This window comes from Hyla sarda, chromosome 3 (genome assembly GCF_029499605.1).
Source record: "Hyla sarda isolate aHylSar1 chromosome 3, aHylSar1.hap1, whole genome shotgun sequence".
Lineage (NCBI taxonomy): Eukaryota > Metazoa > Chordata > Amphibia > Anura > Hylidae > Hyla > Hyla sarda.
In genome coordinates, this window is record NC_079191.1 from 414,003,230 (window position 1) to 414,029,883 (window position 26,654).

Consider the following 26,654-nt stretch of genomic DNA (forward strand, 5'->3'; position numbering starts at 1 on the left):
AGCAGCCAAACATTACCATGACACCCTAAAGTCTACCCTGGATCAAATGGCACCCTCTAAAACACTAACCTCCCGACACAGACTGCAGCAACCCTGGCACACGCTAACAACCCGCTTTCTCAGGCGATGCTCTAGGTGTGCTGAACGTCTGTGGAGGAAAACTAAGACTTCTTCAGACTATCTGCACTATAAATTAATGCTCAAATCCTATTACTCCGCTCTTCATCTCGCCAAACAAACATATTTTACCTCCCTCATCTCCTCTCTGTCTAACAACCCAAAACACCTTTTTGACACGTTCAACTCTCTCCTTCGGCCTAAAGTACAGACCCCAATCACTGATCTCTGTGCTGAAGACCTGGCCAAATACTTCAAAACTAAAATCGATGACATTCGTGATGAAATCCTCTCCCAGTCCCGTAAAAGTTCTGATCCAATTCCCAGGCACGTCTCCTCTTCATCACTCTCAGTTTTTGTGCCTGTAACGGAAGATGAGGTTTCCAGGCTCCTCTCCTCCACCCGCTCCACTACCTGCTCTAGTGACCCCATGCCTTCACACCTCATCCAGTCTCTCTCTCCTGCTATCAGCTGTCACCTAACTAAAATCTTTAACCTCTTCCTCTCTTCTGGGGGTCTTTCCCTCCTCCGTCAAACACACTATCATAACCCACTATTGAAAAAACCATCTCTGGACCCGTCCTGTGCAGCCAACTATCGACCCGTCTCAAATCTCCCCTTTATCTCCAAACTCCTGGAACGCTTGGTCTACTCCCGCCTTATCCGCTATCTCTCCGAGAACTCTCTCCTTGATCCCTTACAGTCTGGTTTCCGCTCCCTTCACTCCAAAGAAACAGCCCAAACCAAAGTCACTAACGATCTTCTGACGGCCAAATCAAATGGCAATTTCTCTTTACTGATTCTCTTGGACCTGTCTGCGGCTTTTGACACTGTGGATCACCAACTCCTCCTCAGTAGTCTCCGCACCATCGGTCTCAAGGACTCTCACACTAACATCTTCTATAATCCGAACTTCTCACTCCCGTCTCCAAGACTTCACTCGTGCTGCACAGGTTCTCTGGAATGCTATCCTTCAGTCCCTCAGACTCAACAACATCCATAGTTTCAAAGGTGGCCTAAAAACACATCTCTTCAGACAGGCCTATAACATTCTCTAATTGGCCTCAACATATCCCCAACATATCCCCACACCTCTTGTTTGAATAGTTATTGTGTAATATTATGTCTGATACTTGTCTTTGTTTGTACCCCATAATTGTAAAAGCTGCGGAATCTGTAGGCGCTATATAAATAATAAAATAAAATCATCGCTACATACAATGGCTCTAAACATGTGGCGTCCTCCCCTGAGGACCTGATGGCGCTCTGTTCCTCATGACACCTTTCCTCTTCTCAACTCTTGGGTTCGGAGGTCCCCACTCACCCTCCTCGGAAGGCATCAGCGGATTGGCCTGTGGTACAGTATGGGAAACGCAAATCTAATTGATTCATGTGTTCGTTACAGGGCATAGTTGGTATGTTGCCGGATTGGCACATGTTTTGATATGGGACTATTTTCTCCTATATCCCCCCTTCAGTGGCTCCCTCCCCCATCCCCGGTTTTATAATTACCTGTTCCCGGGGCCCACGCTACTTCTGGCTCCTGCTGCGTCCTGCATTATGCTGTGCACAATGACGAGTGACGTGCGCAACGTCAGTGCGCACAGTGACAGCTCAGGAGGACGCCACCGGAGCCAGATATAGAGTGGACCCCGGGCACAGGTACTTATAATACCGAGGATTGGGGAGGCAATGGGGCCGGGGCGCTGCGGTGGGGGGTGCGGCGCGGCGGTGGGGGGAGTGGTGCCGCCGCCGCTACTCTCCCCCTCCCTGTCCGGGGGTCCCAAGTCCTATCACCGCGATAGGACTCGGGACCCCCGGACAGGCAGGGGGAGAGTAGCGGGTGGCGGCGGCCTATGGCACCGCAAAAGCCACTGCAGTGCATTGATTTAAAGCGCCCGCTTTAAATCAATGATCTGCAGCGGTGTCGCGGAGGGATAAATAGCCGATAACTTATACCGATATTCCGGTATAAGTTATCAGCTATCGGCCCTAACCTCCACCGATTATCGGTTCTAAAAAAACGATATTGCTCGATCCCTAATGCTGACCAATGAGCTTTGTCCCACCCCGGCGGCATAACACGGGGTATCCTTGTGTCCTGAAAAGATTTTTCGGGACACAGGGATGTCCAAATGTGACGGGGGCCCTGTGCAGGCGCTCCATGAGCGCCAATGATGATCCGGCCCATCAACCTCCTGCCTTACCGGAAAGATTCTCGACCCTCTCCATCTTTGCTGACCTTTCTGCGGCCACCATGGCCAGAAGACGGGAATTTTCTAAGGGCACCAGTATCCTGCGGGCCAACGGAGTACCCTACAAATGGGGATTCCCCACTAAAATCATTGCTACATACAATGGCTCTAAACATGTAGCGTCCTCCCCTGAGGACCTGATGGCGCTCTGTTCCTCATGGCACCTTTCTTCTTCTCAACTCTTCGGAGGTCCCCACTCACCCTCCTCGGAAGGCATCAGCGGACTGACCTGTTGTACAGTATGGGAAACGCAAATCTAATTGATTCATGTGTTCGTTACAGGGCATAGTTGGTATGTTGCCGGATTGGCACGTTTTGATAAGGGACTATTTTCTCCTATATCCCCCCTTCAGTGGCTCCCTCCCAGGGTCACTAGCCTGACTACATTACTACAACACAGCAGAGGAGGAGGAAGAAGCCGGCACATACGGGGTTAAGCGCGAAGCGCAGCACAAGGTGGCACAGATACTGACTCACTGAAACCTGCAACGGAGGTGCTCAGCCAAGCACAAGCATGCGATTCCAACAAAGCAAAGGAAGACAGACAGGCGGCACTCACCAAGCAGGTATATTAATTGCAGTCTCTCAGACAGGGTGCAGGTTACAGGCGGGAGAGTGACTGTGGAGGACGGGGCTTGACTGGAACAAGTTGTTTTGTGCGGTTCACGCACTTCTTCTAGAGAGAGAGCACTGTCATGTAAGGAGCTCTGGCCGGCTTCTTACATGACAGTGGGCACAGCCTATCACCAGCCGGGGTGGGACATTGCTGCGGCCAGTGATACGCCAACGGCTCTGCAGCGTCCCCGTCCCCAGGAAGTTGAATGAGGTCTGTACCGGACCAACGGGGGAACATAGGAAGGTGAGTTAAAGTTTATTTTTAGGCCCAGGCACAGGAATATATAAAAGTCTTGCACTACAGTTGTCACTGTTAGGGGCGTTCTTATCCGGCAATCGGCTCATGACAACAAACAAATTAGAGAAAAGAGACTGTCGCTGCAACCAGATCTCGCCACCCTACACAGACAGAATATGGTATGCTATTCCCCAGCCACACAGTCCCGCATCTCAGCCTTAACTTCCGAGTTACAATCACTTGACTTGCACTCCTACTGGTTTGCCAACAAACCAGGGAAGGTCTTAGCCAGACAGATTAAAGTGAGGGCGAAGAGCCATGTCCCCTTCCTTTCCCTACAAAAGGTTTTTGACCCCCAGTCCATAACCAATGCCTTTGCATCTTACTATGCTTCTCTTTACAACCTCTCCTCTGCTGCAGACTCGTCTACTCCTACCCCTCTTTCTATCTCTGCCTTCCTCTCTTCTGTTAATCTGCCTCCTCTTTCCTCAGAGGCGGCAGCCTCCCTCTCCTTACCCTTCTCCTCCTCTGAGGTACTCGCAATCAGAACGTTAAAAGGGGCCAAATCTCCTGGCCCTGATGGCTTGGTAAATGAATTTTTTAAAGCTCCACCCAGTTCTCCTAGCTCCCCACCTTGCGGATCTTTTTAATGAAATAGCGAGGTTGGGACGCATTCCTCCAGAGATGTTGGAGGCAGTGATCGTTACTCTCCCCAAACCCGGGAAACAACCTACTTCTCCCATAAATTTTCACCCAATTTCTCTTTTAAATTGTGACCTCAAATTGTATTCCAAATTGTGGGCTAACCGCATTGCTGAAGCCCTCCCATCGTTGATTCACGCTGACCAAGTGGGATTCGTCAGAGGTCGTCAGTCCTCACACGGCACAAGACGTTTCCTCAACATCATTGCTGCAGCTTGCCATGGTCGGATGCCTTCTCTCCTCCTCTCTCTGGAGAAGGCATTCGCTCGGGTACATTGGGGATATCTCCAAGAAGTTTTTACCAAATTTGGGTTCCCGTCCAGTCATTGATGGTCTAATGGCATTATATACTTCCCTGTCCATTAGGGTCCTCCCCTTTTTGATAACTAATGGGACGAGACAAGGTTGTCCCCTGTCCCCCATTCTTTTTACCCTGACCATGCAACCTTTTGCGGAGCGTCTCCGATGTGACACTACAATCAGGGGGGTCATAGTGGGCAACAACGAACATAAAATAGGACTCTTCGCGGATGACATTCTGATTGCATTAACCTCCCCTGTATGATCTTTACCTAGAGTCCTCAATCTCATTTCTTTTCAGTGCTGCCAGCTTCTATAAACTTAACGCTTCCAAGTCTATCATCCTTCCCCTCTTGCTCGATCCACATGAGGTCGCTGTTATAAAACACTTGTACCCCCTCCAGTGGGCCTCGGAGGGCATCATGTACTTGGGTGTGTTTCCTACCCCTCTTTATCCATGCTTTTTTTTTCCAACCTCTCCACATTGACTTCCCGCCTTTCTCAGGACATTAAACATTACTCCCTTATTCAGCTTTCATGGTTTGGACGCATAGCTGTGACCAAAATGTTTCTTCTCCCTAGTATTTTATACCTTTTCCGCAACCTACCCGTTAAGAGCCCTATAGTGGCTGGTAGGAGGCTTCAATCTCTTATCACGCGATTCCTCTGGCAGGGAGGTAGAGAGAGGATATCGTCTAGACTACTGTTCTTGCCGACTAAATTGGGGGGGGGGGGGGGGGCTTGGATCTTTATCTGAATTACTACAGGGCGGTTCACCTTGTGGGCCTTAAGCAATGGTGGAGGAATGACAGTGATGCCCAATGTCTGCCCATGGAAGCTGCTATTGCTGGAGTGCCCTCCCTGCACCATTTATTATGGAAAGTGGCCATCCTCAAATCTCCTACTTCTTCAGTCCCACTATTTCTGCTAGCTTGACATCTGGCTATTTTCTCTTTCCTCCAAACTCCTCTCCCCATGCTCCTTTGCCTCCACTCCCCTCTCCACTATACAACATCTCCTCCCACATGTTAACCTTTCTAATTGGCTGACTAGGGGTATCACATGTCTAGGTGACATTAGTTCACAAACCTTGTTACTCCCCTTCACATCAATTACCTCCTCATTTGCCATACTACAAAATGATTTCTAGAAGTTCTTGCAACTTAGGCACTTCATTTCTTCACATACTTGGCCATCGAGGGGGGAATCCACTTTACACCACATACTTTACTAACAAGGCTGGGATCACAGGGGGTGTCTCGGTCACATACTGCCACCTACAACTCCTAATAGCTTCTGATAATCATCCCATCAAAGCAATGTGGGATAGGGATTTAGGTGTATCGATCCAAGAGGACCAATGGTTGTTTCTATACTCCCTGCCCTTTAGGCTTTCTAAATGCACTAATCATGTGGTACTACACCCCGGACTGCCTGTCTAAAATATACCCGCTTACTGAGTCTGCATGCTGGAGGTGTGGTGAACATCTGGTGGTCTTGTAGCGCCCTGACCATGTTTTGGACTAGGGTACTTCCCCTGCTTCACGGCGTGCTGGATATATTCATATCCCATGGGGCCCGGATATGGCTCTACTGTCAATGCATGTGATGAACTTACCTGGGAATTGCAGAACAATTGCCTTTCAGAGTCCCACTGCAGCTCATACCCTGGTTGTATAGAAGTCTTACACAGCTACTTGCCAAAGTTAACTTTTCCAGAACAATGGAACATCTCATGGCATGCAGAATGGGCAAGGAATTGGACTTTCTGAAAAAATGGGACAAAGGGTTGCATTTTGGAGCACATCAACACTACTCCAACGCCACTAACACTTGCGTTGAGTACTTCCTCTTTATGATTTTTTTTGTTCTTGACACGGACTTCCTTGCACTATGCTTAATCAGAGGCCTTGAACTCCCTAGATAGCCAACAGAGTCCCCTTGTCTGTCTGTCTCCTCTCTCTCTCTCTTCTCCCCCCCCCCCCCCCACCCCCATCCTGTGTCTTCCTTCTGATTATTCCCTTCTTATCCAAACATTGGTCACATTGTTCCTTTCCTGTGTTATACTACTGGTGGAAATGTAACGCAACTATTTTGGGGTTTCTACATTCTTGTAAAAAAAATTTATAAATAAAGTTTTGGGGGAAAACAGGCATTTACCCCAGCCACAAAACATTGGACAGTACTGTTTCTATAAAGGCACAGAGATATGCAAACAAAACCTGTGGAATCATTACCAATATGGTGAAACACACTGAAGAATGTTGGTTCTAACTTCTAAGTTTGGCTTGTTACATAACATTGGGATAATCACACCATCCATCCAATAAGTCTATAACACAATTCTGTATGATCTACAGAAACCTCACATACCTTGAACACAATGCAAACTATGTACATAACAGTAACAGCTACTGTATATATTAACTCTAACATAACTTAGCTCACAGAACATTGTATGTTTGTTAAAAACCACATTAAGCTTCTAGCTTAGAGCACATGCCCATTGATTGGGGATGTCATCAGCGCATTCCAAGGAGTTGGCGGCTTTTCAGCTGAAAATTCTTCTCAAGTTCACACAGAGCCTGCGCTCGCACATTAGCTGTCTGCAGTCGCAGTTTTAGTTCTGTGCATTTTTCCTGGGTGGGGGGATACTTGCTTCCACTATGATTCTCTTTACTTGCAGTACCAAAGTGGACATTCTTCTTACTGCGTATTGAAGACGATCGTTCCAAGGAAGGATCTGTAAATGGAAAGAAGAGACAAAAGTACATTGGTCAAATACAATGATTGAAATCCATCTATCCATACAGGTTTTTTTCCTCCACTGTTGCATAAACCTACATGACTGAAAAAGCTGCATCAAATGGTAAGGGTATATTCACATGACATGTTTGTTGCTGTATTTTTGTGCAACTGAGAAATTTGTTTCATGCATCTGAATAGGGTTCGTTAGCCAGAGTATCAATTTCTGCAGGCTACAGGTTGTTTTTCAGATAAAACAATATGTTGAAGCTCCATGGGTTTAAAAATAAGTTTCATACTTCTTGGGAATTTCTTCATATTGATTCCATGTCGTACAAAGAGAGGCCAATATATCCTTAAAAGGGCTATTTTAGCACTTAAGAGGTACTCCGGTGCTTAGACATCTTATCCCCTATCCAAAGGAAAGGGGGATAAGATGCCTGATGGCGGGAGTCCCGCTGCTGGGGACCCCCATGATCTTGCACGCAGCACCCCGTTTGTAATCAGTCCCCGGAGTGTGTTCGCTCGCGGCACCGTGTTTGTAATCAGTCCCCGGTGACTACAGGGCGGGCGTCATGTAATGTCACACCTCCGCCCCGTGACGTCACGCTCCACCCCTCCATGCATGCCTACGGGAGGGGGCGCGAAAGCTGTCACACCCCCCTCCCATAGGCTTGCATTGAGGGGCAGAGCCTGACATCACACAGGAGCGGAGGCTTGACATCACACACCACCCGCCCTGTAGTTGCCGGTAATCACACCCGGAGCGAACATGCTCCGGGGACTGATTACAAACAGAATGCCGCGTGCAAGAGCATGGGGGTCCCCAGCGGCAGGACTCCCGCCATCAGGCATCTTATCCCCTATCCTTTGGATAGGGAATAAGATGTCTAAGCACCGGAGAACCCCTTTAAAACCTGATCACAGGTGGGAAGAGAGCAGGACACATTCCCTACACTGTGCATTGGAGATGATTTTATAAGGGCTGGAATACCACTTCAAAAAAGGTATGTCAGTGTACAGTGCCCATACAGTTAAAACTATTTATATAAAATAACTAGTGAGGGATGAGAGAGCAGATACTGAAAAATTCTGCACCCTTTTGCTCCAAGAGGCAGAGGTCTACCAGAACCCTTTACATTACTTATAGTAAAATATGTATACAAAAATAAAAAATTTATTCAATATAACATGACAAAGTTCACATCCTACTACCAAGAAAAAAAAATTAGGCTATGCTGGAAAGTTCTGCCAATCCAGTAAAGTTTCTAGAGTCTTCCGATTGGCTCTCGTACCTAGCCCATTTTCCACACCATAAAACCGTTGCTCCTTCAGGATATTGAAGTTCTTCATCAAGTTCTCTGCCCTGAAAAGAAAAGCAGGTGGTCAGAAATGTATATTGTTTATAGTTTTTTGACCATAGATTGTGAATTTACAAGCTGAGATTCAACATTTACGAACAGACGAACTGGCAGGTCACGTCATAATCACACCCACTTAGCCTTACAGTCACACCCCATTTTGCCACATAAGTGCAGACAGTCTGCTGCAAAATATGTTGGTAGAGTACAGGGTGATTCAGAAAGTATGATACTCCTAGATGTAGAGCCCTGTAGATAAACATTACTGGTAAATGGCCAGGAGCTAAAAAATGTTGCTTTAGTCTCCACAATTGCCAGATGTTACACCCAGCGACTTCTCTGTAGGGCTACATCAAGATCCCAGAGTATTAACCTCTTAAGGACGCAGGGTGTATGGATACGCCCTGCATTCCGAGTCCTTAAGGACGCAGGGTGTATCCATACGCCCGTGGGAATTCCAGTCCCCACCGCTAGCCGGTTGGGGACCGGAGCCGGATGCCTGCTGCCATGTGCCGCCCGCCCCGCCCCCGCCCCTCCGCCTCATTTGTTGATTTCAAGAGAAAATTCTCTTACCTTGACAGTTTATCTTCTGCAAGTCTCTCCCGTACACACAGCTCCTTTTCTCGTTCTGGGTGGGGGGAAGAAAAAAATAAAATAGAACAGGTGACTGAGTATTTACACATCTCTTAGGTGATATTCCTATAACCCAAACAATGTTAGGCTAATGTGACTGCCTGCAGGTCATTGACAGGCAGAGTGCACAGACAACGCCAATCCCATCATATACAACAGCCATTGATTTCACTTTGGGCAGTGCTGTGGGTGTGAAAACCTTCAGTATGCTGCATAGACACACAATAGGAAAAAGTCTACCATCAGAGGACAGCTTAACCAACTAACCTCATTGAGTTTAGCCAGTCACTGCAACATTACTTTATACACCTGCTTAAAAAAGGGGTACTCCGGTGGGGAGTTTTCAAATTAACTGGTGCATGACAGTTATAAATAGTAATTTACAAATCTATAAGTCTTAATCCTTCCAGTACTTAGCTGCTGTATGTTCCAGAGGAAGTTGTGTAGTTCTTTCCAGTCTGACCACAGTGCTCTCTGCTGCCACCTCTGTCCATGTCAGGAAGTGTCTGGAGCAGTAATTGTTTGCTATGGGGATTTGCTCCTACTCTGGACAGTTCTAAGGTTGAAGTGAAGCCCAGGTAAAATGATTTTGTCCTTGCACCACACTGTTAAGGTGAGTTGTCCCATTTACCCCTTAAGGAACATCCACTTAACAGCCCGCAGTGTAGGTTCTCAGTCTACAGGGAAGGTAGGGGTCTCTGTCAGCGCCTACACTGGAGCTATCATTTTGGTCTTCTGTAGCATTGGTGGAACCTCAGTGCCTGGCTGTTTAACCATTTGACTGCAGCATGATCAAAGGGTCACTGGGGGTCTGAATATATATTGTACACACAGACTGTAGGAGGCAGTAAGAAAAAATAAACATTTTGCTGCATAGGCCTCATACAGCAATGTCAAATACAGTTTTAACTGCTAATACAAAAGCAAAAATGTGGACATTTAGCTTGCCATTATGGCCTTTAAGCCTATTTAAGGAGTTAAGTCATAATATATTAGAAAGAACTTACGCTCAAGCCGCTCCTCCCGTTCCTTCAAAGCCCTCTCTCGTGCCAGCAGCTGCTGTTCCTTTAACCGTAACTCTGTCAGGACAGGATCTGGCTGGGGAGGCCGCTCTTGCTCTGCAGATCGACGTACACGCTTCTCAGATAGTCTGTTTTGTTCTTCTGCAACCCAGTCTGCCAACAGGGGGTGCTGTAATATCTCCTCAATGGAAGGTCTTAGGTAATCCTATTAGAAGCAAAGGTAATCTCATAAATGCCCATCTGCAAAGCATGTTAAGTGTAATGTCTAAGGTGGTGGGCAACTCACATTGGATACTGATTGCATTGAAGGCGCTACACTACTTGATACATGGAATAGCTGTGTACCAATTAACAACCCAGCCATGTTTTTCCTGACACTCCTGTCTACTACTACCACCAAATTGTAACATAAGCAAGAAGTTTCACTATGTGATGCTGCCACCTTATGGCCACACTTCCTATTAGAGGGCTTAGTAAAACAGGAAAGGGCCTCCAGGTTCTACTGTCCTTCGCTAGTCTATGGGTTCAACTACACATGCTGCCTTAATATAGGAGGTATTGCTATGAAGTCCTGTCTGTAGTGGAGCACCTATCAGTTCATGCTGGATTCTGGGCAGCTGCTTCCCCATCTCTATTGCAGAAATGGCTGCCTGACCAGGGAAGCTACATAGAAATCATTTGTTCACTGTGTATAAATATTGGCCGTGATTTATTATGAGTGGAATGTAGTTTTCTTTGCGTGCTTTAATTCCCTACAAGTATTTTTCCACTGTATTTACTGAGGTTTCACTACTTTCCCAGCAGCCAAACCCCTTTTTTCTGTGTAAACGAGAGTTTGTCAGGTTTCTACATTCATTTGGTGCAAATTCTGGTGCACAACCCGACAAAACTGGTCAGGTGTACAAAAGCAAATCAGGGCCATTATGTCCTGTAATATCTAAGTTTCTCTTTTTTTTCCTGGTCAGAATAATTTTATTAAGCATGGACACTCACCTTTAGATTTAGCATTTTTGTAAGGATCTGGTTTAGTTCTTCAGAATATCTATAAGGGATTCTCCGAAATTTTCCTATTCTAATCTTTTCTGCCAGCTCTTTTTGGTTAAAGGCAGTGAATGGCGGCCTTAATATAAAAACAGAAAGAAAACATACTTATTGGGATAGTATAGTCAAGGGGTTGTCTCATGAAGACCAAAGAGTTCAGCATTTATAAGCTAAAGTTGAGTTTATCATTGATTTTACCCAGTTTTTTGTGGTGTAGCTTTGCTCAGCTGTTTAAAGCCTTTTCATTAAGACCTTTGCTTTAGAAGCTTTTTTTTCTAAAGTTATGCCATAGTCTGGTTAACTTTTTGAAGTGAACAAGAATTTATCAGAGATTTGTCGCAAATCTACATCAACCCTGCCAGAGCTTTAAAAATGTGCATTTTTTTTTGTAGGAGATGTTCACCTACAAAAATCTTGATAAATTCCCCTCATATTCCTTACTGCTATGCCATGATAGTGCTAGTAAATAGGGCACATGAATGAACAGGCCGGCACTATGATGGGGATAACTTCTACAGTATACTACTATACAGAAAGTAAGAAACCTTGATTTTAGAAACAGCAGGGCTCACATGTTGCAGGTACACATACCAGGCTTGCTTTCCTAGTCTCATGCACATAGCACTAGCTAAGCCCCACCCCCCACATCCCATGTTTTGTCTTGCAGTCTTAGTTACTATAGACAGGCTGAGCCTAACAGGCAGTAAGCATAAGAGGGGGACACCTGGTGTCCATGACTTCTTGGCAGTAGGCAGTCATTTTAGATAAACAAAGTGATTTACAAATATGTTATAGATCACCTAGGCTATTAAATGGAGGGAAGTGGTTTGAAACGAAAATGGCCATTTACTATAGTTTGAGAGATTTGGAAGTAAGAGAGGCCCTTAAATCACCAGGGTGGGAATTCTCAATAAATTAATATATTCTTCTTGAAAGTTAAAAAACACATGGTACTTACGAAAGAGCACATAGTTCATACAGAAGACAACCCAGAGACCATATATCCGACTTCTCATTGTAGGACATTCTGTTCATCTGCTCCTAGTCCAAATAAGTTAAAAGGAAAAAACATCACCACCACAACCTACGGGCAGTTTGCACACACAAGAGAGAAGAGAGAAAAGAAAAAAAATATATTTTAAATAAAAAAAACACCCATGAGTGGTAAAATAAATTTCCCGATATTATGACTGCGATGTACCATAACATGAAAACCAATGTATTAGCAAATACCGGGTACGTACAGGAGACATGTAATAAGGAGTGCCAACAAAAGTTTTTGCAAAACTGGTGTCATGGTGCAATATCCGGGCTAAACCAAAGTCACCAAGTTTCACGTTCTTCTGGGCATCGAGAAAGATGTTTGCAGGTTTCAGGTCTCTGTGGAGAACAGTATGACCACCATCACTCCTTTTGTGACAATCTTTCAGAGCTAAAGCAAGCTGGACAAAGACCCGCAGTATGAAGTCCTCCTCTAAATACTGCCTGAGGGGAACAATAGGTATGAAGAATGTTACTACAGGAATACATTCGTTTATCATGTGAGATTTATTTTGTGTACAGCGCTGTATGAATGTATAATTGCTACATACAATCTATTGCCTTCCCATAATGCTCTATGGCACATACCTCTCCTTGGTACATTTAGCAATTAGGCTGGCCAGATCTCCACCCTCACAGAACTCCATCACAATGTAAAGTGTAGTGTTGGTTCGGTCTATTATACGGTCATAGTAGCGCACGATGTTGGGGTGTTTGAGCTCACGTAACAAGTTCACTTCAGACACCAGCATCTGCTTCTCAGACTCACTCATTGTGCCGTAGTCCAGCTCTTTCCACACAAGCACCTGCAAGATATACACGTTTATTGATTTAGTTGATGCCAGCCACAGGGATTACTTTGTATGCAAATTTGTATCATTCAATGCAGATGTCAGCACAGAGTCAGGCCGAATGATAGAGGGGTATAGGCCAGTCATGTGACCCAAGTAGTCATTATGACCATTGAATGGGAAGTCATGTATGCAATCAACACTTCCTTCTGATACACATGAACAGAGGAGATAAAAGGCAGTAACAATCTCACTTTTCTGTTGACAGAATACCCCTTATGAGAGGCTGTGTCAAACATAGCAACCCCTAAGCAGCAACATGGAGGACATTATAGAGTATTACTGAGCAGTGTCAGCTGTGTAGCAAAAACTATGATTTGTCAACAAAGCAAAACCCCTTAAAGGGGTTGTGCGCTGCCCTAATTTTTGGAGCTCCGCTCACAGCCCCCGGAAGTTCATTACTCCGAACGCTGTGTGCAGGCTTCCGTGTTCGCGGCCGCCGGGCGTGACGCCCGCCCCCTCTACCAAAGTCTATGGGAAGGGGACGTGACAGAGGTCGCGCCCCCTTCCCATAGACTTTCGTTGAGGGGGCGGGCGAGACGTCACGAGGGGGCGGGCGAGACGTCACGAGGGGGCGGGTGCGAACACGGAAGCCCGCACACAGCATTCGGAGTAATGAACTTCTGGATGCTGTGAGCGGAGCTCCGAAAGTCAGGGCAGCGCACAACCCCTTTAAACATAGTGGTGGACGCTAAGGCTTTTTTCACACTACTGTGATGTCCCTGCATTTTAACAGCCGTTTTTCTGCTGAAAGAAGTCATGAAAACAGACAAAATAACCGAACATAACAGATGCTAACGGCTGACCAGTGTCAGTTACTTTGATGGGCGTTCGGTCAAAACAATGGACACATTCCATCCCTTATCACCCGTTCTAGTCCGTTATTTTATTTCCATGTTCACGTGCAGTACAAATAACGGGTGCTGACGGATGTCAATTGTGAACATCCGTCACCCATAGACATCAATGTTAAAATTTTAATGGACGTTATTCCACCGTTATTTTTGACGGGACAAAAATGAGTGCATGCATAGTCTTTTGTGCTGTTAAAAATAACGTCCATTAGTCATAACTGGTGCCGCAGAATGGTCAAAAAAATCCCATTGACATGAATATGATTTTTTGACGGCCGTATTAGGGACTTTCAGACGGGAGTTTTTTGCAGAGGGACAACGGTAGTGTGAAAGGGGCCTAATAGTTGCAATAGTTATCACTTATCCTGCAGATAATAAGCATCTTATCCAACAACTAGGATCCCCACTGGTCACAAGTATGGCGTCCTATTTCCTCAGCGGTCAAGCATGCACACTGCTACGCTATTCACGCTATGGTACTGACAGAAATAGCCCAGTACAGCGCTCGGGATATCTTCAGTGGTCCCATAAAGGGTGAACAGAGTGGTAGCACAAATGCTCACTCACCCACCCCCCGAACCCCCTATTTTCACTCAGTGGGTGCCCCTGCATTGAGGCCTACACCAATTAGATAGTTACTACTAGAGATGAGCGAACTTACAGTAATTCGATTCATCACAAACGTCTCGGCTTGGCATTAGCTGACTTTATCCTGCATAAATGAGTTCAGCTTTCAGGTGCTCCGGTGGCTGGAGACTCTCTCCTAGGACTGTATCCACTGTTTCCAGCCACCGGAGCACCTGAAAGCTGAACTCATTTATGCAGGATAAAGTCAGCAAGTGCCGAGAAGTTTGTGACGAATTGAATTACTGTAAGTTCGCTCATCTCTAGTTACCACCTATCCTTCACATAAGCGGTAAGTAATTTTGGTAAATCCCTTTCAGCCCCCATATGTCAAACACCTGTCAGAACCATCAGGGCATCCAGTCACTATGACAGTGTTTCCAGTCTGCCTTCAGCTGCTGCAAAACTACAACTCCCAGCATGCCTAGACAGCCGTAGACCTACACCAATTAGATACTTACCACCTATCCTTCCCATAAGAGGTAAGTCATTTTGGTTAATGTTATATATACTCCACTAGCACTCCAATGGTGTGGGAAAGAGTGAAAACAATTATTCTATATGTACATATGTATATACTGAGCACATCACATGCTGGTTGCCACCTTGTATTATGGGTCCCTGTTTCCCAAATATAAAAGAACGCACGGGCGTGGCGCCGACGGTGATGGCCGCACATTAAGAGGGCTCCCGCTCTGCTGGCCATAAAGGAGCTTTAAATCCACAAAAGGTGACCCTGCTTTCAGATGGGGAAGAATTCCCGACGTGCCCGAAACCCCTCCGCACCCGCCCGACTGACTTTATCTACCTCCGGAGGCATACCACGCTACTTTCAGCCGTCCCCGGCCTCAGCTTCTTCTTCCCTCACCGCCATTACGGGACCTGCGCTGGGCCTGCGCTCCCGTTCCGGCGCTCACCCAGTGCTACCCACGAGGGATCTCTCTGCTTACCATCTGCCGAAGACACCAGGGACGCCTGCGCTTCTACTGCCGGTGACTGCAGCTGCTGTGACTGAGCCTGTGACCTCGCTTCAGCCGTCGGGGAGCAGCGCTACTGACCCTGCTCCGGATCTCCTGCCTGCTGCTGCGGCCCCTGTTGTGGGCTCTTCTCCTACTCTGGAACTGTTGCCTGTGGCGGTGAGTGCTGCTGGGGGACCTGTATTAACGGCAGATTCCCCCCCTATCCCCGCTCTACAGCTGTCCCTGGTGGGTTCCTCTCCCTCGTCGCTGGGTGGACCTGCTGGGGCTCCATCTTGGGCCTCCTTGGTGGGGGGCCGGCCTTCTCCAGCAAGTTCTCTGCCGTGCTCAGCTACTCACTACTGCTTGGCCTCCCACTCCCCTACACAAGTGGGACCTGCCTCTGTTCCCCCAGCCCATTCTCCTATTACCCTTCTGGACCCTCTAGCTGCCTGCTATACCCCCTCACGTTCCCCTAAGCCACAGAGGTCCAGGCAAGCTGCCATGCAGACCTCCATACCAGCTTCTGGGGCACTCCATCTGTCTCCTAAGGGGACCCCCTGCTCTCAACCTGGGCCGGTAGCACCACCGGGGCCGACCCCAGCCCTCCAGTCCTGGGACTTGGCATCTGACTGATTTACCCTGCTCGGGCCTGTCTGTGCATTCCTCTGCTCTCCCTGATTTGAGCCAGCTCCTTTCCCAAATTCCTACTAAGGAGGACTTCCGCTCTCTTATTGCTGAGGTTAAGGAAGCCTGCCGAGCGGAGATCTCCTCTATGCGACAGGACCTCCAGCATGTCTCTGACCGAGTGGATGGATTGGAAGATGCTCATGATCACACCAGAGAGTATATTACCCAGCTCCACTCTACCATTGCTTCTCAGAAGGACTTCCTTGGGGATCTCCATGCCCATGTTGAGGATCTGGACAATAGAGGGAGGCGTAACAACATTAGGGTGCGAGGGCTGCCGGAAGCTGCACGTGAAGAGGACCTTTTTGCCACCTTGGAAACCATTTTTAACCTGATACTTGGCGAACCCCCCTCCCATAGGATCAAACTGGACAGAGCTCACAGGGCGCTTCGTCCTAAATCTGCCTCGGGCGCTCCACGAGATGTTATTTGCTGTGTACATGATTTCCAAGTTAAAGAAGCTATAATGGCTAAGGCTAGGTCCCTGAGACATTTTGACTTCAATGGGGCTCCTCTTCAACTTTTTCAGGACTTGTCCTGGTTAACCCTCAGGAAGCGACGACTGCTCCAACCCCTCCTGGAGGTCCTACGCTCTCATCAGGTGCCGTATAGGTGGAATTTTCCATTTGGGCTCCATGCCCGCAGAGATGGACGCTCCGCTGTTTTACGCTCCTTTTCTGACCTTCAAGCCTTCTGCTCCACCTTGGAATTGCCTGTGCCTCAGTTGGAAGATTGGGACCTGATGTCTCCCCCTCCACCTTTGCCTCCTGTGTGGCAACCAGTCCGAGCTCGCCGGTCTGGTTCTCAGCGGAAGTCTTCACCACCCGCCCTGGGGGCCCCGGCTCGGGCTCCCCCCTGAGTTTCTGACTGGGACGTTGTATTTTTTCCTCAATACTTCTTGCTTGGGGGTTCCTGCTGGACTCTGTCAGTCCCCTGATTGACGGAGATTATCCCCTCCGAGCGGTTGCTTTTGTTCTAGAATTATATTATCCCCATCATTATAGTACAGTTGCATTTTTTGGTCACCTGTGGTTCTTATTCATATGTGTTTTTTCTGCGATGGCCTCAGGGTTGGGCACCTACCTTTTTGGTAGTGGTTCTCCAGTTGGCTCCTTCCATTTCCCCTCCTGAGGCCATAGTTATGGATCGCTCATGCTTTGGTTCATGGTCCACATTGATGGTCCTGGCCTCCGCATTGGCTTCCTGGTCAATGGTTTATTTTACTATTATCTGTTGTACTTTATTTGTTTGTTTGTTTCTCTGGTATCTGTTTGGTCTTTCGTCGTTTTGTTTGTCTTTGTGTTTTCTCTTGATTTGGTGTTGTTTTCTGTTGGTCTTCTGTTGTCTTGTTTGTCCCTTTCCCCTTTTTTTCTCCCGCCTTAGATTCCCTTCTCCTGTCCGTACAGTTGCTGGTCCCTGCTCTTTTCCAGTCCCCATTGAGGTTTTGGTGCTGCCCGGTGTATCCTACCAGGTTGTCCTTGTGAGTATGCTTCTTTATGGCTGTTTCTTTCTCTTCACTCACCCGCCATGGTCAGGTGTGTCTCCCTGAATGTTAAGGGGCTTAATTCCCCCACTAAGCGACGCCTACTTCAAAGGGAGTTGGTTGGTTTACATGCTGATATAGTTTTCCTTCAGGAGACGCACTTCGACCATTCTGGGTCTTTCCAATTTCTTCAACACCTATTCCCCCAGTCTTACTCAGCTACCACAAGTAGGAAAACAGCGGGGGTGGCTATTCTGGTCTCTAGGTCCTGCTCGCTTCAAGTTTCTTCCTCTCTCTCTGACCCTATGGGACGATACGTAATCTTGGAGGGTACGCTGGGAGGGGTCCCCCTTTTGCTCTGTAATGTCTATGCGCCTAACACTTCGCAAATCCCTTTCCTGCGTAGGGTTTTTGCTAAACTCCAGAGGTATCCCCCATCTGCATGGTTAGTGGGCGGTGACTTCAACCTCATTTTTTCCCCATCCTTGGACCGCCATTCTGTTACTAGTGCTCCCCCTGCGCCTGCACAGCTGCGCCTGGCTTCGCTTTTTCGACGTCTCATACGTAACTCCTCGCTCTACGATTTGTGGCGGATTGGCCATCCGACGGAGCGCTCTTTTAGTTTTTACTCACATCCCCACAAATTGCATACTCGTATCGATTATTTTTTTGGGAATCTCCCTATGGTGCGCATGCTCTCTGATACTTCTCTAGACCCTATCTCCTGGTCTGACCACTGTCCAGTTCTTCTCTCTTTTTCTTCTACCCCTTCCTCTCTGAGATCCTGTCATTGGAGGATGAACGACTCTCTTCTTAAGACCTTACCTTCCCGTGAATCGATTCAGCAGTGTATTTCCGACTACTTTATCACTAATGATGGCTCTGTATCCTCTCAGGCTATCCTTTGGGAAGCTCACAAATCGGTGATCCGGGGCCATTGCATTGCTCTGGGCGCCGGTCTCAAGCGGAGCGCTCTGAATCGATCTCGGGAACTTCGTATGGAAATTGCTCGACTGGAGGCTCTCTTGTTGTGTTCTCCTTCTGTTTCGACCCTGAGGAGCTTGGTGGCGGCTCGGGCACGCTTAAGCGACCTGGCTCTCCATAAAGTTGAGAGGCAATTGCTTTATGCTAGGCAGCGTTTCTATGAGAAGGGTAACAAGGCCCACACTATGCTGGCGAGACGGTTGCGTGACCGGGCTGCTGCTCAATCCCCCTCAGCTTTGAAGGACCCTGCTGGGGTGCTTCATTACCACCCTGCTGATATCTCTCGTCTGTTTGTTGACTATTACACTAATCTTTACTCACTTCCTTCCCAGTTGCCATCCGACCAGGGGGAGAGAGTGGCGGTCCTAGATGCCTATCTTTCTCAATGTGGTTTGCCCTCTCTTTCAGGGACAGACTGGGATGCTCTTAATGCTCCTATTACTGGAGAGGAGATCTCTGAGGTCCTTAAATCTCTCCCCTCTGGTCGCTCCCCTGGGCCGGATGGCTTCCCTTACCTGTACTATAAAACATTTTCATCTTTGTTAGTGCCTAAACTTGTCCCCCTTTTCAATTCCTTTCTAGATGGAGAAACGATCCCGCAGTCTTTCTTGCACTCCCTTATCACCCTCATACCCAAGCCTGGTAAGGATCCTCACGATTGTTCGAGTTACCGGCCCATTGCCCTCCTTAACTCTGACCTTAAACTTTTTTCCAAGGTTTTGGCAGTTAGACTATGCTCCTTCCTCCCGGCCCTTGTTCATAAGGACCAGGTTGGATTTATCCCTTGTCGCCAGGGTGGAGACAACACTAGGAGGGTAGTGGACCTGATTGATTTGATCAATCGGAGATCTGAACAGGCATTAATTCTTAGTCTTGATGCTGAGAAAGCTTTTGATAGGCTTGGGTGGCCGTTCCTTTTTGCTACCTTACAGAAATTTGGGATTTCGGGGAAGTTTTTGACTGCACTGCGGGGTCTCTACTCCTCCCCTACAGCTTCACTTAAACTTCCTCACTCGCCATCTCCTACTTTTTCTTTGTTTAATGGGACTCGTCAGGGTTGCCCGTTATCCCCGCTGATCTTTGCACTCTGTATTGAGCCTTTGGCTGCCATGATCAGGGGCGATCCGGACATAACTGGTATTTCCTTGCATGATAGGGAGTTCAAGGTTTGTTTATTTGCTGATGATGTCCTTCTTACGCTTTCTCGACCTCTACTGTCTCTTCCTTCTCTCTATAGGGTCCTGCATGACTATGGGGTGGTTTCTGGCTACAAGGTAAATCTTTCTAAGTCAGAGGCTCTTCCTCTTAACCTTCCCCCTCATCTTTCTACTCTTTTACGCTCTAACTTTTCTTTTCGGTGGTCTCCTTCTGCTATTAAATACCTTGGGGTCTGGATCTCCTCCCACTATTCCTCACTATACTCTACCAACTATCTCCCCCTATTCAGGGATCTCCGTGCCCTTATGGAAAAATGGCGCTCGCAATATATTTCTTTTTTTGGCCGCATTGCTGCGGTGAAAATGACTGTCCTTCCGAAACTCCTCTACTTTTTTGAAACCCTGCCAGTTCGGGTCCCGCTGTCGGCCCTGCGCTCCCTACAGGTGGCTATTTTTCGGTTCATTTGGGACGGTAAAAGGCATCGGCTACCGATGTCCGTGATGTTGGCTGGGCGGGCGTTTGGGGGTCTGGCGGTCCCGGATGTAGTTAAGTATTACTGGGCTGCCCATTTGCGCCATCTCGCGGCGTGGTCCACCTATCATGCCTACAGCCACTGGATGGAAATAGAGAAGCTGTGGTTAGCGCCTATCCACCCTAACGCTCTCCTCTGGACTCTTCCTGCCTCTGCTCCTACTCTCTCCCCTCTCCTGGGTCCTATGGCATTTTCCAAATATGTGTGGAATTACTGTTCAGTCAAATTTAAATTACTGTCTCCCTCTTCCATCTTTCCTTTATCATCCTAGTTTTCCCCCTGGCCGGACCTCTCTTATGGTGAGGGAATGGGGGTCTAGAGGCCTTTTTTGCTGGGCGGATGTAGTTGATCCTTTGATGCGTACCCTCTTGCCCTTCTCTCAGTTACAGTCTCGTTGGGATCTCCCCTCGTCTGAGCGTTTTCATTATTCACAGCTACGACATTTTATGTCCTCCATGCTGGGTGCGCTAGTGGTATCTTCCCCTACGGGGTTTGAACGGCTGTGTCGTGGTGGACCTCAGGCGAGGGGGCTTCTCTCCGATATTTATTCCTTGCTAATCCAACCTCAGGAGGGAGTCCTGGTATCTCATCGCTATATGTCTCGCTGGGAGGAGGCACTTAATACTACTATCACTCTCCCTCAATGGAAGATAATATGGGAGCGGGCCTCTAGGGCATCTATATGTACGGCTTATAAGGAGACTCAATACAAATTACTTATGGGTTGGTACCATACTCCAGAGTTATTGAATAGGCTGAATCCCGATATCCCCCCCCAGTGCTGGCGTTGTGGGGTGGGTTTGGGCTCTCTGTTTCATGTTTTCTGGTCCTGCCCTCTTATCACGGGGTACTGGGAGTTAGTGAGTCGTTTGGTATCAGATGTTCTTGGAGTCTCGGTCCCTCCTGACCCTCAGGTCTACCTCTTGCACCTTTCACACTCTGCTCTGCCCAAGAAACTGTTTAAACTGGCTATGCATATGTTCTTGGCAGCTAAGACACTTGTTGCTAAATGCTGGAAGAGGACTCTTCCTCCCTCTGAATCGGACCTACTCTCCCAAATACGTGATATACGCTCTTTAGAATACCTCACTGCCTCTTTGAATAATACTATCCCTGCCTTCCTTTCAGTTTGGGAACCATGGGACCGTTTCTCTGACAGGCAACCTCCCTGAGGCGGCACTGACATCCTCCTTCCCCCCCCCCCCCCCCCCTCTTTCCCCTCCCTCCTTGTTCCCCCTCCCCCCCCCCTTTCTGTTTGTTTGTTTGTTGTTGTTTGTTCGAGGTTCTGTTGTCCTTGTCTCCTTTTTGTCTTTGTTTCTGTCTTCTCTCTTTGTCTTCGTGTTGTAGAGTCTTAGTTCTCTCTTTGAGTATTTGGCTATAAACCTATGTTCATTCACTACAGTCTTTATGGGTTATCCGGGATTGGGGCTAGTTGTATTGGACTTCAACTGTTTCTGAATGCTCTGGTCTCTATCTTAGCTTGTCATTTGCCCTGATGTGATCGCTCTGGGCATTGCCCCAGATTATGCTTTGAATGTGTTTTACTAACTTTCTATTTTTTATGTGAAAATCTTTAATAAAAATTACAGTTGAAAAAAAAAAAAAAAAAAAAAAAGAACGCAATCTAATAAATAAATACTGGCGCAATAGATGTATGTTTAAAAAAATGTTACGTTCATTTTACTACTTTCGAAAAGCTTGGACTATTGCACAAAGCCCGGATTGAGGCTCGTCCCTCTGTTGGTCACTGGATAGTGTTGCATTTAGCCGCTTTTAGAAATTAGTAAAATAAACTTAACATTTTTTTAAACAGACATCTGTTACCAGATTTACTTATTTAATTTTGGTACATTTTAGGTATTTATTTAAATGAGCACTGTCAGATACAAAAACTTTTGAAATGTTGTAAAGCTTGCAAAACCAATGGGTTTTCCAATAGCTTTCATTAGAACATTTTCAGTATTTCATACTGCTAAAGCCAGTCAAACAACTGCCCCCCCCTGCCTGCTTGGACACATACTAGTCCTGCTGTGTCCATGCATCATCACCTATGTCATGGACACACTTCCTTGATTGACAGCTGTGAGCTCAGAGCTGGAGGAAAAATCCTCCCACTGTCAGTGAGGACAAGCTGGGAGCAGACAGCATACTGAGGGAGGGGGCGGAGACCTGCACAGTCAGGCCACACCCCCTCCCTTTGAGAGGAATTCAGACTAGTGAGCTAAATTAAAAAAGTGTAATAAAAAAAATTAAGATGCTAAACACAAAAATTAGATGTACATGGTCAAGATTAGGTACTGAGTGATATATTTAAACGACAACTGTAGTGGTAAACATTTATATATGCCCGGACCTAAAAAAAACAAACAAAATAAACTCATACATACCTTCCTACGAGCCCCCGTTGGCCCGGCACAGGCCTCACGGTCCGGCACAACTGACGTCATTCCACGTCCTGGGGACGCCGCAGAGCCATCGGCGTATCACTGGCCGTAGCGATGTCCCGCCCCGGTCGGTGATAGGCTGAGCCGACTGTCATGTAAGAAGTCGGCCAGAGCTCCCTACACGACAGTGGGCTCAGCCTATCAGCGACCGGGGCGGGACATCGCTACGGCCGGTGATACGCCGATGGCTCTGCGGCGTCCCCGTCCCCAGGAAGTGGATTGACATCAGCACTGCCGGGGGCTCATAGGAAGGTATGTATGAGTTTTGTTTATTTTTTGAGGCCCGAGCATATATAAAAAAAAAAAAAAGTGTACCACTAGTTGTCCTTTAAATAAAAATAAGTTTTTTGTTTTTTTTGTTGGATCTGACGGGTACGCTTTAATTTTGGCAAATCACCTTTAAGCCCCCATATGTCACAAACACCTGTCAGAACAGCCAATCCAATCACTATGATAGTATTTCCAGTCTGCCATCAGCTGCTGCAAAACTACAACTCCCAGCATGCCCAGACAGCCTTCGGCTGTCTGGGCATGCTGGGAGTTGTAGTTTTGCATAGAGGGTGTGAATCGCCAAGAATTTGGCGATTCGATTCGCGATACCAGTGTGGCGATTCGATATATCCCGATACCGTCTAGGTGACGATACATCGCGATATATCCCGATACATCGCCCACCTGGGAGCATTCATAGATCCCAATAGATGCCGCTGTCAGCTTTGACAGCGGCGATCTAGTACTCCGGTGCTCACTTTTCTCATGTTATCCCGTCCGGGCTGCAAAATAAAAGAAAACGCACTTTATCTTACCTGCCAACGAGCCCCCGGAGCTCCGGTACACTCCGGTACAGGTGTTCGGTCCCCGGGCTGTATTCTTCTCACTTCCTGTTAGCCCGGCACGTCACACGGAGCTTCAGCCTATCACCGGCCGCAGCGATGTCCCGCCTCTGCTGGTGATAGGCTGAAGCTCCGTGTGACGTGCCGGGCTAACAGGAAGTGAGAAGAATACAGCCCGGGGACCGAACACCTGTACCGGAGTGTACCGGAGCTCCGGGGGCTCGTTGGCAGGTAAGAGAAAGTGCGTTTTCCTTTTATTTTGCAGCCCAGACGGGATAATATGAGAAAAGTGTGCACCGGAGTACTCCTTTAATAGCCAGCCGCAGCGATCGCCGCATGCTGGCTATTAGCGGCGGCCCCCGGCTACTGAAATCAGCCGGGGGTCGCACAGTACGGAGCGGGCACGAGTCGGAGCCCGCTCCATACACCCAGAGCGACGCCGTGTCAGATCCGGCCTGCCCGGCTCCACAAATGTGGAACTTTTATGACGCCCAGGAAATGCTGTTCCGGGCGTCAGGAGATAAAAATTTCACATCCCTAAAAGAATCGATTCAAAAATATTTTGAATCGATTCAGTATCGGCAAATGAAAAAAATCGCGATTATCGATTTTTTCTTACATCCCTAGTTTTGCAGCAGCTGAAGGCAGACTGGAAACCTGTCATAGTGACTGGATGCACTGGTTGTTCTGACAGGTGTTTGTGACATATGGGGGCTAAAGGGGGATTTGCCGAAATGACTTACCTCTTATGTGAAGGATAGGTGGTAAGTATGTAATGGTACAGAACATGCAGGTGATTAGCGCTGCACCAGGTGAAGTTACCCACGTGATCAACAGCCGCTTCACCGCACAGCGCCACCTAGCGTCAATGTCATGTACAGCGCTAAACACACACAAACCTCTCGGCTAGCGATATAACCAGCGCGCTACCCCCGTACCGAGCCTCCCGCTCCGCCGTGCCCACCGCAGAGAGCCGCACATAGCCTACCCTGCCATCGGCTTTCCTCCGGATCTTCTGACACTTCCCATAGGACCCGGAGCCTATGGTGTACAACACCTCGTAGTCCTCCACTCTGGACGGCATGTCTCCAGAAGCCTCCTGCCCGCCGTATACGTTCACCTCACAATCCTCAGCTCGGAAGAACCGGACACCGAATATTCCCCGTCCCCGCAGCCGAATCCTCTCAGCACTACAAACCGTTTAAACGTCGTGCCTACGCAGTATCCTGCGCGCTCATTGGCTCTCGGCCTGGCACCTCTAGCTCGCTGATTGGCTAACGGCTGCTGCCTACTCATTCGCTGATTGGTCGTCGTTATAAACAGCGCACGCCCTCCCAGCTGTTGTTGAAGGAGTGGGCGGGGCCAACGTGGTTGCTAAGCGATGGACGCGGCGCGCTCCAAGAGCGGGTGTTATGAAGGGAAGTTGTAAGTCACATGACCCCTGCCGTGTCCTAGCGGCGCCACCTATAGCTCAGGACTGGAACAACATCTTTATTTTCCTCATTAAGGACATAATATAATCTGTTTTTTTTTTTTATTCTTTATAGTTTTTTTTTATTTCTGTATTTCTTTTGTTACAAATTATAGAAAAAAGAAAAACTTCTCAAAATTAAACAGTTATATAAAAAAAAAAATAATAACTGGTTGTATGTGCAAATAAGGTGAAGTAAAAAACAAAAACTCACAATTCAATAGAAGTTGTTAAAAATTATTCTATTCAAACCGCAGCAGCTTTTTGCTTTTACGTTTTGTGTTTACCTTATAGGGTACGTTCCCACCTGGCGTATTTGCTGCTGCGTATTTTATTTTCCCGTTGAAGTCAATGGGTAGGAAAATACGCAGCAGCAAAATACGCCAGGTGGGAATGCACCCTTAAGAGCCTTATGTCTTTTTATTTTTTTTATTTTTTGCGCCATAACCTGTGTCTTCTACTAATTTTGGGGGTAAATAGGGATTTTTATTCATTGTTTTCTGGGATGTGAAGTCAGCAATAAACTGCAATTCTGTCAGTGGGTATTTTATTTCTGTTAACCGCATTCACATGATACATAATGTTATATTTTATTACTTTAAATATAGTCATTTATACACTGTAATACTGGTTATGTGATAAGGGGCTGATTCTAATTTTTGATATTGATTTTTATTTAAAAATAAATAAAGGGGGTAATTTATCAAGGCTCTATATTTTTGCGCAATTGCGTTGCACAACGATTACGAATCCCGTGGGCGCTTTGTGGGTGCGCTTTTCTAGACACACAGGTTACACACTGATCTATAACATTACTTTTGCCGAAATCGGGCAGTTTTGCGCGGCAGCCACTTCAGCCATAACCAGGTGCAGGCAGTCGGACTGACAAATGCGCTCCACATTAGTACCATAAACACTAGCCGCCATTTCTTCTGCCGCAGGCATCTAGAAAGATGCCAACCACGCACTAGTGTGCTGCAAAGGCGGGAAAAAAAAAGGCGCACATGTTAAAAACGTACCCCCTAAGGTTAGGTTCACACTCTGTATTCTCCAGGGGTAAAAATTCCGGCCAGAGATTCTGAGTGCGCCCTGAATCAGTCGGCGCTAGGACCGCACAGACATTGCCATCCCCATAGACGTCTTTCACGCAGATCCAACCTGAAGAACGACGAAGATCATCCTTTGGGCAGTGCCAACCTTAGTAAATTCCTCCCAATGTCCTACCATAGTCTGCTCTAGACAGGCTGTAATAGGACGAATATTTTTAGCCACAGAGTTCTTGAGAAGGCCCTTGGCTGCCATGACAACCAATGAGCACCCTGCAGGAGGCTGACGGGCCCCAGAAATGACTAGTGTAAGGCTCCTAACCTACTAGATGCAGCAGTAATTGACAGCAGCATCTAGATGGAAAAATGACCGTCATTGGCGCTAGCTCTGGTGCCAGTTTTTCTATCTTTCGGTTACTAAAATCACTTGGCGGACCTATATTTGTCTGTGTAGGCAAATAAGTGAGAATTACTGTATTATAGGACAGGTGCGATTCTGTACTTGTTAGAGAAATGTTATTGTATTTTTTTCTTTGATTTTTTCTACCTTATATAAATAACTTATATAAATAAACAGTTATATATATATATATATATATATATATATATATATATATATATATATAAAAATCACTTGGTGGGTATGGAGAGCCCACCT

General features: G+C 47.1%; 1 protein-coding gene across 1 annotated transcript; it reads right to left on the bottom strand.

Annotated features, from left to right (window-relative positions):
• Positions 1-6,549: 6,549 nt before the first annotated feature.
• NEK2 (NIMA related kinase 2) lies at positions 6,550-24,734 on the bottom strand. Its single transcript, XM_056568254.1, has 9 exons — positions 24,468-24,734; positions 12,659-12,876; positions 12,274-12,514; positions 11,988-12,070; positions 10,982-11,108; positions 9,974-10,193; positions 8,907-8,961; positions 8,268-8,338; positions 6,550-6,970 (listed from the first exon to the last, which is right to left on the bottom strand). Exons 1-9 carry the CDS (start codon positions 24,561-24,563, stop codon positions 6,750-6,752), a joined length of 1,332 nt encoding a protein of 443 aa, XP_056424229.1. The 5' UTR covers positions 24,564-24,734; the 3' UTR covers positions 6,550-6,749.
• Positions 24,735-26,654: the final 1,920 nt, after the last annotated feature.